The sequence below is a fragment of the Drosophila tropicalis genome, unplaced genomic scaffold (assembly GCF_018151085.1).
Source record: "Drosophila tropicalis isolate 14030-0801.00 unplaced genomic scaffold, ASM1815108v1 contig_878, whole genome shotgun sequence".
Classification (NCBI taxonomy): domain Eukaryota; kingdom Metazoa; phylum Arthropoda; class Insecta; order Diptera; family Drosophilidae; genus Drosophila; species Drosophila tropicalis.
In genome coordinates, this window is record NW_027173374.1 from 11,992,966 (window position 1) to 12,008,162 (window position 15,197).

General features: G+C 35.5%; 2 protein-coding genes across 9 annotated transcripts in view; both read left to right on the forward strand.

The window, feature by feature from the left end:
• The window catches only part of Atpalpha (sodium/potassium-transporting ATPase subunit alpha), a 29,503-nt gene extending 23,131 nt beyond the window's left edge, over positions 1–6,372 (forward strand). For 7 of the 8 annotated variants that reach the window (XM_068301490.1, XM_068301487.1, XM_068301488.1 and 4 more), the window contains 3 exons: positions 3,075–3,249; positions 3,315–3,547; positions 3,674–6,372. In XM_068301490.1, coding sequence (XP_068157591.1) covers positions 3,075–3,249; positions 3,315–3,547; positions 3,674–3,794 — 529 coding nt within the window. In that variant the 3' untranslated portion in view covers positions 3,795–6,372. Of the gene's footprint in view, positions 1–329; positions 425–3,074; positions 3,250–3,314; positions 3,548–3,673 lie in introns of all 8 variants that reach the window. The other variant, XM_068301489.1, reaches the window with a different exon arrangement.
• A 2,685-nt stretch (positions 6,373–9,057) lies between these two features.
• The window catches only part of Calx (sodium/calcium exchanger 3), a 36,404-nt gene continuing 30,264 nt past the window's right edge, over positions 9,058–15,197 (forward strand). Inside the window, exon 1 of the mRNA XM_068299015.1 lies at positions 9,058–9,654. The gene's annotated coding sequence lies outside the window, so the exon portion shown is untranslated. The remainder of the gene's footprint in view (positions 9,655–15,197) is intronic.

Consider the following 15,197-nt stretch of genomic DNA (forward strand, 5'->3'; position numbering starts at 1 on the left):
CTTAGCATTTAACAACAGACAAAACAAAAAAAAAGAAGAACATTTACATATCGATTATGGTTATGAATTTGATTATCATTATTATTATTATTACTCTTACCTATTGTATTATATATTATTCTCCAGCAAGAATCAATATATAATTCTTGTAAATCTTTAATCGGATTTTCTTTTTTTGTATTTTCCCCCCTTTACATTTTTCAACTCTTATTATGTCTTTCTTTTGTTAACAACTAACCGAACAACAACAACTTGCACAAACCAAAAATAAAAAAAAAAAAACTGATTAACACAAAAATATCAATGTAATACCGCTATATAAACTAAAGATTCCGGCCATTTCACTCGCTTACGAGCAAGCCGAAAGCGATATTATGAAACGTCAACCGAGAGATCCATATCGCGACAACTTGGTCAACCGCAGGTCAGGACAAATTTAAGAATAAGGAAAAAAAACCAAAAAAAAAAAAAAACAAAACAAAAAATACCCATTTTACTTGTGTATTTCTTTAATGTTTTAGTTGATTAGTTAAGAAACTAGAAAATGAACAAACATGCAACCCATTTCCTCTTTTTTCTTTCGATTACCGATTTGACCTATTTTTTTTTTTGTTGACGTCTGTGTTTCGGGTGTTTTTAATTCCCATCGAATCTGTACAAATAATTAGACTATTAACCAACTTTGGAAGACCAGAGTTCATATGCCCTTGCATTTAGTTTCAAGAAATGCTTCAGAAGCCGGTTTCAATGCTTTGTCGATTTCCTAAACTCATTTAAAGTAAATTTTGAATGCAATTTCAGTTATACAACTGTCTAGATTTCGACCATTTCGAAAGGTTACAAACGTTGCTTAGTTGCCGGTTCGTCAATCCCATTTTAAGATATCCTCAACACCTAAACTCGTTAAGAATTCAATTGAAACCATTTCGTCTGAGATACAAATGGGGATTATGATGCCAACCGAAACCTTTTCTTAGCAAGGGTATATAATTCGATATGAAAAAGTAAAACAAAAAAAACATTTGTAATGCAATCAAGATTTGCGACTGTTTGTTCGTTTGCCGATGCGTTCCTGCAATTTGTTGCTTTTTTTATCCTTTCAACCTAATCCTGTCTCTCTCTCGAGATAGACACTTCTATCTGTCCCTTGTTCTCTACACATCCAATGAACTGAAATCCAATCCAATAATTTTAATTTAATTTACATTATCTGAACTCTTAATGTGGAATGAAATCATATTTTTACTCTCTCTCGCTCTCTCTCTCTTTCTCTGATCATTGAGTTCTTCAAAATTCCAAATATTTATTATGACAAATCTGTTTATTTATTTATTGAATGTCCTCCTCTTTTGTTTTCAACCAAAATGAAATACCAATCAATGTGTATTGATTTTATTGTGTTTAGTCGCACAAATTGCAATACAAAAACCAAATTTCACTCGTTTTGTGTGTGTTTGTCTTAAGCGCAAAATCTAAATGAATATCAAAACTCGAATTTAATTGTAGTCTATCTCAATGAGACAAAAAACAAAATGCTGCTGCTTTTAGAAAATGTTTGGCGCTATTTGCATCCAACATAAACAACACAAGGACAAACATACTGACAGACTTTTTCAACGATAACACGGCAAACAAAGTTTGACAGGATGCCCGATACATACACACATATACATACATACATATATACAGGACACATTGTTATAAACAAAACTCGATCCAACAAGGCTTTCTGCTGATGTTACTCTTAGTACAAAAGTATAGTGTGTTACTTGTAGTTGAGTTTGTTTGAGCCAACAAATCATGAAAAACCGAAAGAAAAAAAACCAAATCAAAATCAAAATAAGCGCTTCAATTGTATTCTAGAATACATATTTAACAAATATCTACATATCTATATACATACATACATATATCTAAATATAGTCCTCGTAGTCCCTGTCTTTGATTCCAAGTGCAAGTGGAATCAAGTCGCAGTAAGTTTTGATCTATGTGAGGTAGCCATAAAGTTTTATTTTCTCATTTAATTATGTCTAAGTTTACATGTAAGTTTATGTTTTATGTTTAGTATTTGTTTTATTCTATCTATAATTATTTATTAAATGACATCTACTTTGAACGTAAGTAAATGAAAGATTGTAAAGAACCAAATCATTTATAGCACCATTTATTTATGCAAATGCCTTGTCTTGTGATGATTGTTTGCTTTCTGTGTGTAAATATGTACATAGATTTTTATATTAGCTATAGCTGCATGTTCCTGTATACTAACAAATATTTTTGCTTTTACCTTATCCCCCATCACATTAAATATAACAAAAAGAAAAACGCTTTTTTTGCCAAGCATAATATATATACTATACATAGAACAAGTTTGCTTTTGCGCGCGCTCAATTCAATTAAATCAAGAGATTCGCTCAGAACGCCACAATTCACGCTGTAAAGTCTTTAACACCATTAAAACTTAATTAATTAAACTTTAAGAAAGGTAAAGTGGCAAAGATGTTCAAACATGATTTACATGACTAACAAAGTTAACATCAAAAAGAGTATAAACAAATTTGAAATATACTCAACTGCACAAGCGTTGCAGCGGTTGGTAGGGTTTTTGTTAATGTTATTATTAAATTGTTTAAATGTTTTCTATTCCTCTCGTACTCTCTTGTATCTCTCTCTTACTTTCTTTACTTGGCTTTTATTGTTAATATACAAAAAAAGAGACAAAAAAAGTCTTTTATTATTCTATATCTTCTTTATTTTACTGCTCCCTCTCCTAAATATCAATGATTTTTTTTACTTTTAATTAAATTTTACAACAAAAACCTTGAACCAATCGAAGCTCGCACAATACTCAAGAATGCCGCATCTTTACCTAGAACAAAACAAAAAAGAAACCTGTAACAAAAAGTGTCTTGCGTCCTGCAACATAATGAGAAAAAAAAACAACAAAAATCCCCACACAACATTAATAACCTTTTAGTATGTTTTTGAAGCGTTACTTAATTATATATCTTTGTTTATTTCCGTTTGCCCACACACACACACACACATGTATGCACAATATTTCTTGGAAACAGATTGATTTCCATGGCCTATGGACAAATTGGTATGATTCAAGCAGCTGCCGGTTTCTTTGTGTACTTTGTCATCATGGCTGAGAATGGTTTCTTGCCCATGAAATTGTTTGGCATCCGTAAAATGTGGGACTCAAAGGCTGTTAATGATCTAACTGATTCCTATGGACAGGAATGGGTATGTACATATTCATATAAATACATAAAATTATCAACTTCACGCTCTCTCTGTCACTCTCTTAGACCTATCGTGACCGTAAAACCTTGGAGTACACCTGCCATACAGCTTTCTTCATTTCGATTGTGGTTGTGCAATGGGCCGATTTGATCATCTGTAAGACGCGTCGTAATTCCATCTTCCAGCAAGGCATGCGCAATTGGGCATTGAACTTTGGTCTCGTTTTTGAAACCGTATTGGCTGCCTTCCTTTCATACTGCCCGGGCATGGAGAAGGGTCTCCGCATGTACCCATTGAAGTGAGTTATCAGTCATTATCAGAAATCTCTTTACGAATAGAGATTCAATGTACATTGCAATTTCTCCGTTATAAACTCAGTTTAGAGGACAATTCTAATATAATTTCTTTATTTATTTACATTTAGACTCGTCTGGTGGTTCCCGGCCATTCCATTTGCGCTGGCTATTTTCATCTATGATGAGACTCGTCGTTTCTACTTGCGTCGCAACCCCGGAGGCTGGTTGGAGCAGGAGACCTACTATTAAATTCACATTCTCCACACACACACCTACAAAAAAAAAAAACACACACATACACCACACACACACACAACATATACCGCAACAAATAGTAATGTTTATGTACCACAAAATTACACTCCCACACACACAGACACAAACACAACCACCAACCACAGCGAAACGAACCACAACCACAGAAATTGTATTCGTGGTACTTCAAAAGCAACCGCAAACAGCAATGTCAGCGAACAACAACAACAACAACAGCTACAGCAAGGAAAACAATTATTACAATATATTTTATTTTTTTAATTTAATTATTTAAAGTAACAAAACAACAACAACAACAACAAAAATGCAAGCGATAATTATTTTAAAAGTTTAAGTAAATTTAAATTATAAATTAAAGCTAAAAATAAGATTTAAATAAAGTAAAGAAAACAAAACAAAAAAAACCAGCAACAACAACAAACGAACAGATTTCGATACCCCGCAAAAAGAAAACATAATGAAAAAACAACAACAAAAAGCAACCAATAACTAAATAACAACAAAAACCCCATGTTTTTAGTAAAAATAACAAAAAACAAATGAAAAAAAAAATAACAAAAAAAAAACCAAGCTTAATAACTAATACCAAAAAAAAAAAAAAAAAAAAATTAAATGAAAGAACAACGCAAAATGTAGGCAAAACAACAACTCTACGAAAAACCCGATACTGAATCTAAGCTAAAGCTAAAATACATTCATAATGTTAACACACACACACACACACAAACACCCCCACACACACACACACACACAACACCCTACCAACCATACATACATACAACGCATGACAAGACAAATTATATGAAAAACAAAAACAAGTGTTTAGAAAAAATTATGAAAAAACGAAAATAATACAAAAAGAAAGTGAAAGAAAGAAAGAACAAAAAATCTAGTGTAGTTACCATTTAAGCCGTGAACATGATGAAGATGGAAGAACAGAACATTTTTTGCTAACTTGTTGTGTGGCAGCCCTTAAATGCAAGGCATATAAACCAAATGAGCAAACACACACAAACACACACAGAACATACAAGATATATAATTGTTTATATATATATACATATATATATATATATACACCCCCCCCACACAAGCATATTTATTATATATGAGAACAATTTGAATATATATATAAATGGAGCTATACACAAGAAGAAGAGAAAACAAACGAAACCAAAATGAAATGAGAGATAAATAAGAAATCTACCTACCCGAAAAAACAACTGCGAGCGGCATAGAGCCGGACTCTCCTGATACTGAGACGTGGCTCTCTCTCAGAAAATATAAAATCCAAGTCAACTGATTGATAGGCAGCCGACAAAGCAGTTAAATTAATTTGTTAAAATACCAAGTAAAAAAAAGTTTATAAACAAACAGCAAACAGCATCACTTACTAACCATCTGAAATTGTCATGCAATCGGGCTTGTTCTAGATTCCGATTCGAATAGCACCATTCTCTAGGTGTCCCCCCCAATCCCTATTTTGTAATGCCTATTGGAGAAAATATATAATAAATTTCTAGTTGAAAGATAAGTTTTAAACAAAAGGATACTCTTTGGAGATATTTTATATTATTTCAGCAAAGAATTTTTGAAAATATTGGCATTAACAATGAGAACATTTTTGGCGGACTTTGCGAATCGGAATCAGGGGGAACAGCCTTGAAAATATTAGGCTTTTTGTTGTGTGCATTTAAGATCCACATGAACAATCCACACAAACACACCAGACACTCACACACACACACAAACACGCAGAGAGAGAACAATGTTTGTAAGTTTTACACACGGCACATGGCCCCAAACAAAATTTTTGTTGGGGCACGCCCAAGGCAATAGCTAACAGTATTGTGTTAATGTTTAATTTGTTAGTTAATTTTGTTTGTGTTTTCGCTCTTCACATTCACGCGCGCGCGCTCCTTTTGAAAACTCGGAAAAAACATACTAAACTGGCATTAATCAGAACGATCAACTAAGTATATAATAGTAATTGAAAATTCTATGATCAATGATTTGTGACTGCCAGAGACAAGAGAGTGAAGATAATCATATAGAGATATCAGATGGTCACGCCCATACACACACACACAGAAACACACACACACACCAACGCATCCCAGCCACCACCCCCACACGCCCCCCGCCCTAAAAAAAAAACCCAACACAACCATAATGATTCGCTGCCGTTTTTTCTAATTGTCCTTGTTTTCTAATTTAGTGAAGAATGATAAATAATGATCATTAGCATTGGTTAATAATAATGATTATGGCATGTTAGTTATGAACAAAAAAAACAAAACAAAAACGAATATAAAACAAATAAAAGAAAAAAACAAAGAACTAAACAAAATTATTATTATTAGTTGTTAACAAATTCTATTGAATAATATTGATTGATCGATGAAAGCTGATGTGAAAGAGTACTAAAATAAAATGATTAACAACAAATATTTCATAATATGGAACAAAAACAAAATATTTATAAACAATGGAGTAAACGTTCAATGGTCAGAAAAACAAACGACAAACAAACAAAAAACAAAAGCAAAAATGGGTAAATTAAAACCAACAACAACAACAAATCGAAAATTTGTCAACCCTAAGAAACAAAAGTAAACCAAATAATAAAAACAAAAACAATGAGTAAACATTTTTAATTTTTTGTTCTTTCGCCCTCCGCTGTAAATGTATTTGTAGATTTAAACAATAATTAAAATAAAAAACTACATAAATAAAACTTAAAAAAAAAAACAAAACAAAAAAACGGACAAAACCAACTCATAATATTGGCCATTTAAATATAATTTTAGCGAAGACCAGGCAAGTATTTTACAGGACATGAGTTAAAATTCGAAAATGAGGGCTTGAGCATAAGCCATGTACTAATTTAGAAAAGCTTAAAACCCAACGGTAAGAACAGTCACTTATTGACACTCATCTTTTGAATGTGTAATACTCATTTTGACTATATTTTCTTCAACTAAACTCTGCAGATACTTTTTCCTCTCTCCTATTGTAAGCAATTGATCCGTGTAAGATCCTGATCTTGTGTGAGCACTTAACATCTGTCAAATAAACAAAGGATCTCTTTATAATAGTTGTACTCTTATATACTTTTTGTGTTTCAAAGCTCAAAACGATTTGGAGTTACTTTTGTGGAACCCACTTATAACGAATAACTTTCAAAATTTTTTTTCTTTTTTTAATATTAGTAAACAGTCAAAATTTTAATATTTTTATGCGATTAGACTGTTTGTGTTTTGAATTAAAAAGAAAAGTTTTTAGCTTTATAGTTTACCACCAATTTAGCCAGCGCACTGTGCGTATACGTTATTTTTGTGCAAGAGCTATAGACATGGCATGTGTAAGCATTATTTTTGGCGATCCATTCTCTTGAGCAAAATTTGAAGAAAAAAAAAATTGATTTTAAAGAAAAGCTTTATATTGACTAAATATTTGATAAATTTAAAAAGAATTTGTTTGATTTTGCCAATGAACTAGTTCTTAAACCATTCAAACTGTAAATACATTCATGAATATTTTGTGTGTATAGCGAAAAAGCGCCTAGTTACCCCCTCCTCCTTCTCACCCCTTGAACACAAAACAGTGGGCTACAAAAAAAGGTAACAAAAGGTTGCGAACGCACATTCAGACACACAAACACACACACACACTAGACGGATACATTAATGTACCTATATATTGTATTTTGTAGGTGAATGGGGCCATAAGGGGAAAGGAGAGAAAAGAATGTTTATATTGTTGCCGTTATTGTCGCGTCAAGTCCCATGGGCACGCGGGCACGAGGGCACGCGGCACGCAGGTTGTCGCATTGACAGCGGCGACAACGCTGCAACATTTGGGCCTTATTAATTTCCGTTTTTGCTTATTTATTTTTACGATGTTTCAAACGCAGCCAACACACACAATCCGAGCCATCGCCAACTCATCGGGCAACGAAAACGCAGACGCAGACGAACCGAACATTTGTTTAAAGGTTGTTTCTTTCTTTATTTTTGGGTTCAGCATTTGGGAATACCCTATACGTTGAGGTATTAGCCTACTTTAATATGCAATTTGCTATGCTTTTTCGGAAATATATAACAGTAAGGGGAGAAACGCTATTTACTGATTCAGGGAGGAAGTCCTTAAACTGGCAAAACGCCCCTCCCGAAAATTACAGAATTTCCTTGGCCGAAAATCTTTATTTCCTGATCAAACACCCATCCAAAATATTTTATAGATTCCTAGATCCGAATGAACGATTTAGATGTTTGTTAAGAGCCATTGTTAACGCGCGTTACATTTCTTGGCTACATAATTTTGGAAAAATCACTTTTTGACCCGAAATATTGAAACTGTTTTTGTATTATCTAATTGAAAATATGGAAATTACTATATTTAGAGAGATGTGACATGATTTTCAGAGATCCTGATATACCGAAGTGGAGGGGTAGCGCACAACAGAAATGAGAACGAACATATTTTTCTTTTTCCACTAGACTTAACACGGGCGTCAAAAACTTACGCGCTTGCTTGTCTAAGAAAGCAGGCGGTGGCGTGGGTGGCTAGGCTGGCCCCTCTCTCATCCATCCCCACACCTACTTCCACCCACATTCGCACTTTGCGCCATTGAGATTGCATTTGTGGGGCCGACCACCCACCAAAGAGACAGAGAGACAATGAGATTGAGAGAGAATGCGAACTATAGAGATAGAGAGAGAGAGAGTATGAGCGCGAGAGAAAGGGAGGTCTTATCGTTTTGGTCTGTTCCATTGCCATTTTGTTCCTTATCCTGTGCAATGTTCGTGTTATCTATGCGTTTGGCATTCGTTAAGGTTCGTGTCGATTCTATCGGGTGTATTGTCGGCACTTCGTTTTCCGTCGCCATCGTCGTCGTTGTCGTCGTCGTCGTTGGTTAGTTTAGTTAGTTAGTTAGTCTATCATTATCCGGCGTGGGAGCGTGTAACGTTTTTTCGCTGTGAACTTTTCGGCGGCGGCATTAACAATCATCACAAGCAACAACAACATCGCAAGCAGCAGCAGCAGCAACGGCAACGGCAAACGGTACTTCTTCTATTTTGAGTGCCGAACAATTTTTACTATATATTTTTACTACACAAGTGTGTGTGTCTGTGTGTGTGTCCAAGTGAGAGAGAGAAAGAGAGAGAGTGCGCCACTAAGTACATACTTATTAAAAAAAATAAAAAGTGTTTAAAATTTATGTTTTTGGTTCGAAATGGTCTTCCATAAATAACTTGTGAGTGAACGTAAAATGCAAGGCACAGATAGCCAAAAACTAGGCTAAATATCTGTGGTGTTTTTTTTTTTTTTGGCTGTTGTTGTTACTGTTGGGTCCTGCGCCTGCGGTCGCCGACATTTGAACCTGTTTTGTTGGCCCCAGCATTTGAGTTGACTTGACCGGCGGGCAGGTCTTGTGCTAGATTATTTCAGCTCCTACAATCAAGTGCCAAAAAAAGATACAAGTGAGAAAAGCAACAACAGCATCAGCAGCAACAACAAGACTATCGCGAAAGAGAAAGAGTTCAGTGGTTTTTGGGAGCTGGTGCATCAGTTCAACAGCCTCCGGGCCAAACTCTTTGAATTTCGGGCTGCAACTCGTCGTGCTCGTAACCGGCTTCGTGTGTGCGCATCCTGTGTGTCCTGCCAGTGTCCGTGTTTCTCTGTGCATGCAAGAAGTATATGCGAGTGTGTGTGTGTTTTCTGCAGCAACCGCAGCAACTCTGCAGCAGCAAGAATTGTGTCAGCAAAGTTTGAACTTCTGCAGCCGCCCAACTGGCGCCGGGAATACTTTTAAATCTTTCATTAGCCGGTAATACATAAATACATGTGTATGTACATACATACATACATACATACACATATGCAAATGTATTTGTATATAGATTTCTAGATGCAATTTACTTATACTTAAAGTCACCTTTTGGCTTATAGTCGCCACCCCTCCTACACCTGCTCTTTGGCTTACCTTGACAACATTGGATCCGTGACAGTTGTCCGTTTGTTTGTGCTATCGATTAGACTCTTGACGCGACCATTTTTTTTTTTATTTTGTTGTGTTTTTTGGCTTTGCCGCTTCTCTAGGTCTCCGTTACATTTCACTTTTGGCATTGTCTTTGTCCATGGTTAGCTTGGAGAGGCTTCTGGGTTTTTGGTACTTTGCCTCATCCAATGTACGGGAGGTCCAATGTGCTTTTGTGATGCGCCTAATTGAGTCTTTTGTGCAGCTCAAAAAAACAATAAACAAAAGCACAAGGCAAGCATAAAGCACAAAGCACGAGTAAACAAAACGAAATGTCAAAGTAGTCGCAGTCGTGACTCCGAGCTCCACAATTGTCAACCACTTAAAGAGCCTCTACCACTTGACTTTCTCTTTGCCTTGCCTTTGGGTGGGGGGCGTTGATGGTTAGGAATTGGTGGTTGGGATTGGCGGTTGGCATGTCATTTGCCTTTTGTCAATATCAGTCAAATAGTTCAATAGTCCAATAGTCAAAGGAGAATACGTTTATCTGCATTTTGCATATCAATTCATTCATTTCATTCATGTTCGATTCTCACCCAATGACAAATTAAAATGTAAAGGTCCGTTCTCAATTGTTGGCAGGACAATGAAGGACCCTTGAATCGTTTCAAACAAATGTCGTTCAAATGCAAATAACGAGCTGCTAAAATGAAAATCCCTTTCCCAAAAGATTTCCTTTATCTGTCTAACTGTAAAGAAAATTATTCTAAAATTGAGTGACGATAAAAATGAGCAATAACTTGAGAATTTAGTTAAAGGTTTAACCATAGACAAAGAGATTAAGGTTTTTTTTTAACAATGATCATTATTTAAATCAAAATTAAAGCAAATGCATAGTTAGACGCATATATTTTGAAATCCTTTATGTAGCCAAAAATAACGTATACGCACCATTGTGCCAGCTAAACTAATAATATTTATTATTACACTGAAGTAAATAATGATAGGATAATATTCATATCTTAAATAATATAAGAAGAGCATAAAACTAACCAGAACTTATAAAAACTTACAGCTCTTCAGTAAAAACAATTGCACAATTTTTGTTTAAAGTGTTTATTATTTCATTTTCTGGAGTATCTTATCGGCTTTAATTGCCGTCAATATTATGCCAATTAAATGTCTAAATATCAGCATGACTTGTTTTGGGGATTCTCGATAAGAGAAGTCAACCTCTCTGCAAACCCAATGCGAAACCTGATCTAAGTACTTAACTGACCATCTATGTATGTACATGTGCTTAATATGCAATTTAGAAGAAGAAGGCATAAAAACTAACTAATGCCACACAAGTGGCAACTTTCAACGCTTTGTTGACGCTCAAGTGGCAGGCTAACAGCAGCAGCAACAGCAGCAGGAAAGGAAGCAACAGACAGGGTGGCACAGTCAAGCACTCAACAGCTTATGGGTTGCATGGGTTGAAGCAACAATAACAAGGAAACGCACCCATACATATCCAGACACCCACCAAAACACAAAAAGTGGGCGTTGGCAGTGATGCTGTACTGTACTGATGTCAAACAGGATGGCAAAAGAACAACTGAAAGAGTATAACTTTGATAAAACCACCAAACCAAACAAAAAAGACCACAATTCACCATCTAACATCGCGAAAAACACACACACACGCAACCACAAGAAATCAGCAATAACAAGATTTTGCCATGTTTGATTCATGAGACAGTGAGCCAAAAACCCGCAACCAATGCCCGGGCCACATGGCGTATGAGTACATAGCTTGCGCCAAATTGAACAACAATGGCTAAGGAATAAACACCAGTAACACACACAAGCAAACATACACACACACACATAGTAGTTGGACTAGCAGTAGTCATTGTATGTACTTTTGGCTTTCCCTCAGTCGAGTTCAGCTGGCAAAACTTTTGGCCAACAAAAACTACGTACAATAAACGAGAGATATTGTGCATGATATGAATTCCATGGGATTCTAAACCAAAAAACGAGAGAAAAAGTCTTTCAAGCGTAAACTTTATGCAGAGTTTGCCTTGCAGAGTTAATCATACGACTGACAGTAAAAAATCACAAGCTTGAAAGATAATGGGGATAGGTAGGACGTGGGGTTATGTGGATGATTGCCATTTTCGTTGGAATACGTGTGTGTGCTCTCAAATTATGCCACCATCAAGAGAGGAAAGGGAAGCTTATGTCCAGAGAATATGTTTAGAATGGGAGATACCATTACCATATACCATATACCATATACCATATACATAGAATAGTATCGAAATTCTGGCCCTTATTGCTTTCTATTGACTTTTTAGCTTAAAAAAAATAACAATTTTATGAAAGTTATTTGAAGAATCGTGACTTTGAGTCCTGATAGTCTTGCTGGAAGCTTAAATATCAGATTCCTTCACTTAGAATATATTCTTTTTTGTGAATATACAAAAGCTTTCTTCATCATTTAATGTATAAAATGTTCAATGCCATAAATTGGGAATTTGAAGGCAAATGCTGGAAAATATTTCAGGGATTACTTTAAGCCCGAACCAAGTCGAGAGGCGGGGAGAGGGACAAATAAAAAAAAGGGCTCGATTGCGTTGCGTTTCACCCAGGCAGGGCAATTAAATTTTGACTGTGATGATGAAAGCAGCTGAAAATAAAAATTACAAGAGATAAAAATTCCATAAACTTTGAAGCAAAGCACCAAACGCACACACACACACACACCAAAAAAAGGGACGACAAAATCACAAGGCAAGAAAAAAATTCACAAAATTAGAAAAAGGCTCTACGTAGGAGAAAAAAAAAATCAAAAAGCAGACCAAAATTACGACAGTGAAGACAGCGATGACTTAAGTCAGCTTTTGTGGTGGTCCCTTACTTTCCTTTTTTATCTTACTTTTGTGCGAAACAAAAGAAGCGCGAAAAGAACAAGATATAATGATATCTAAATTGCCGTTGTCACGCATCCAATATACACACACACAGACACACATATACACGCATACACACACACCATCACATAGGAAAAACCGTCACCAAACAAACTCGCATTGTATCGGCACGGAAACCAAATGTGAAAAACCTTTAAATGCTTGCCAACAAAAGCAAAAGAAAATTATAATTTTCCTCTTAGAATACAGACATTTTCATACCTACATATGTATGTAAATATGTATGTCTGTAGTTACATCTGTATGTGTATTAGATATTATTTCAAATGCTTTTCAATTAACCTCTGATATTAAATTACATGCCTCAGGTGTATGACTAATTGATCACAGATTTTTCTCGTATTAATTTGCACTCTATCTAATATATATTCCAATGAATTATTAATGAGCCCCATTTGCAAATGTGGCCAACTGGAATTTAAAATGTTGATAAATTTCTATAAATTATTGATACTTAATTCATAGACTTACTTGGATTGGGGGAGAAGAGATACAAAGAAAAATGATTAAGTATTCGAGAAATATTTTTCAAAGAGAGATGCATGAGTCGAATGGCTGAGACAGACAACAGAAATGACAGGTTTCCATTGGAGACATACATTTTTCTTTAACAACATTTTCATTTTCCATTTCCCCATTTAACAGTAAAATTTTCGTAAATATCTAACATTCGCGTCTGGCATGGAAATTACACATAATTTATGCTAATATCAATTTCTGATCATAAGAAAATATTTGAGTGGCTGCGAGGAGTGGGGGGAAGGTGATTCACTTGAAAACATTTTACTATGCCAGTTAAGTTTTTTGCCTCTAACGAGAATAAAAAGAAGAAGAAAACGGAGAAAAAGAAGTAGGTTGCCTCTAATGGATTGCAAAGATGAAGCACAACAATTTGTTAGGGCCTTGTTGCTCTCTACACGGCTATGATTCTGATGATGATGATGATGATGATTAGAGCATGAATGATAATAATGATAAAGATATTGGCCATGATGATGCGATAATGTAATTTTTCTTTCCAAACGATTTTAAGTTATGTAGATAATCGCATCATCATTTGCCCTTTTTTCATGTCCGTAATATAAATCACTTGGCTGAGTTTATTTGACTAGAGCCTAATGAACTTCCACCAACAGTGAGGCTTTAAGGCTAATGCTGGACAACTGATTGAATGACTGATTGATTGGCAATAGTTTTTTCAAGGCTGATGCACAAATATTTGCCATCATCTATCAAAGAGCACCAAGGAGGACTACATTGCAAATTGTCGAGTCTCAACTCTGGCTATTAACAAGAAGCAATTTTGTTTTTGTCTTCGGGTGAGTTTTCTCATTTAAAGTTCAGTGAGGGTAGGAAAAGTTTGCTTTCGCTCTATTGAAAATGGAGCAACCGCAGCCACAGTTGGGCACATAGTTTGGCTAACAAATAGTTCTACTTCTATTTGATATGTCCAAGGCGAACAACAACTTTAACTAACGGTACGCAATCTAACCAACTTTGGCACGTTAGAATTCGGCCCCCAACAAGCTGTTGGCCCAAAGAGCTCTTGGGCCAAGAAAATCAATACCAACTTGCTGCGCGTTTCATGTTGACAACAACAACAACAAAAACGAACCATAGCCCATACCATAGATACCCTAAATACAAGCATACATATTTATGTGCCCAGCAGCGTGCAACGTGACTGTTGCCTTCTTGTCGTTCCCGTTTCTGCCAATAAATCATAGCCGGTAAGTGAAAATATGTCCTCATCCAAAGCTCGACTATTTGTCACCTGGTAAAATGTCAAATGAACTAAAATCTATGTCTGGTTCTTGATTTGTTTTTTCTTGAAGAATCTTCGAAAGGTTTAAAAAGTAATAATGAGGAAGAGTCTCCTCATCGATGACTTAATTATTGTTGACCTGACAGCCCGAATAAAAGTTATAAAAATTTAATCGTACAAACATTTTGTAGCCTGTTTTACATGTATCTACCTTCACTAGTCTCTTTCGAATGTCAAAGTTCTTCCTTTTTTGTCGTTTGAGGGGAAAGGGAGTTCAACTTTAGGGTATCCCGCATGTATTAATTCGTCTTAGTCGCAATGAATTCATGGAATGACTCAAACAAGCTTAGTGTACCCCATAAAAAGATATTCTCGTCGTTCATGGTCATGCCAGGCGGGCGGCGTGTTGACATTTGGATTGTTGGCAACTTGGAAATCAAATCAATGTCAATGCCAGTATTTCGTTTATGGCATTTTGTGATGCGCATTCATGTGCGAATTTTGTTTTCTACACAAGATTTAGCGATGGCGATTGCATCAATTCGATATTGTCAATGCGCAATGAAACATAGCCAGAGGCATCGGCATCGGCATGGGTATGGTTTTTTTTACTTTGGTCTTTTGTCTAATTGATGATACGCCCTGGA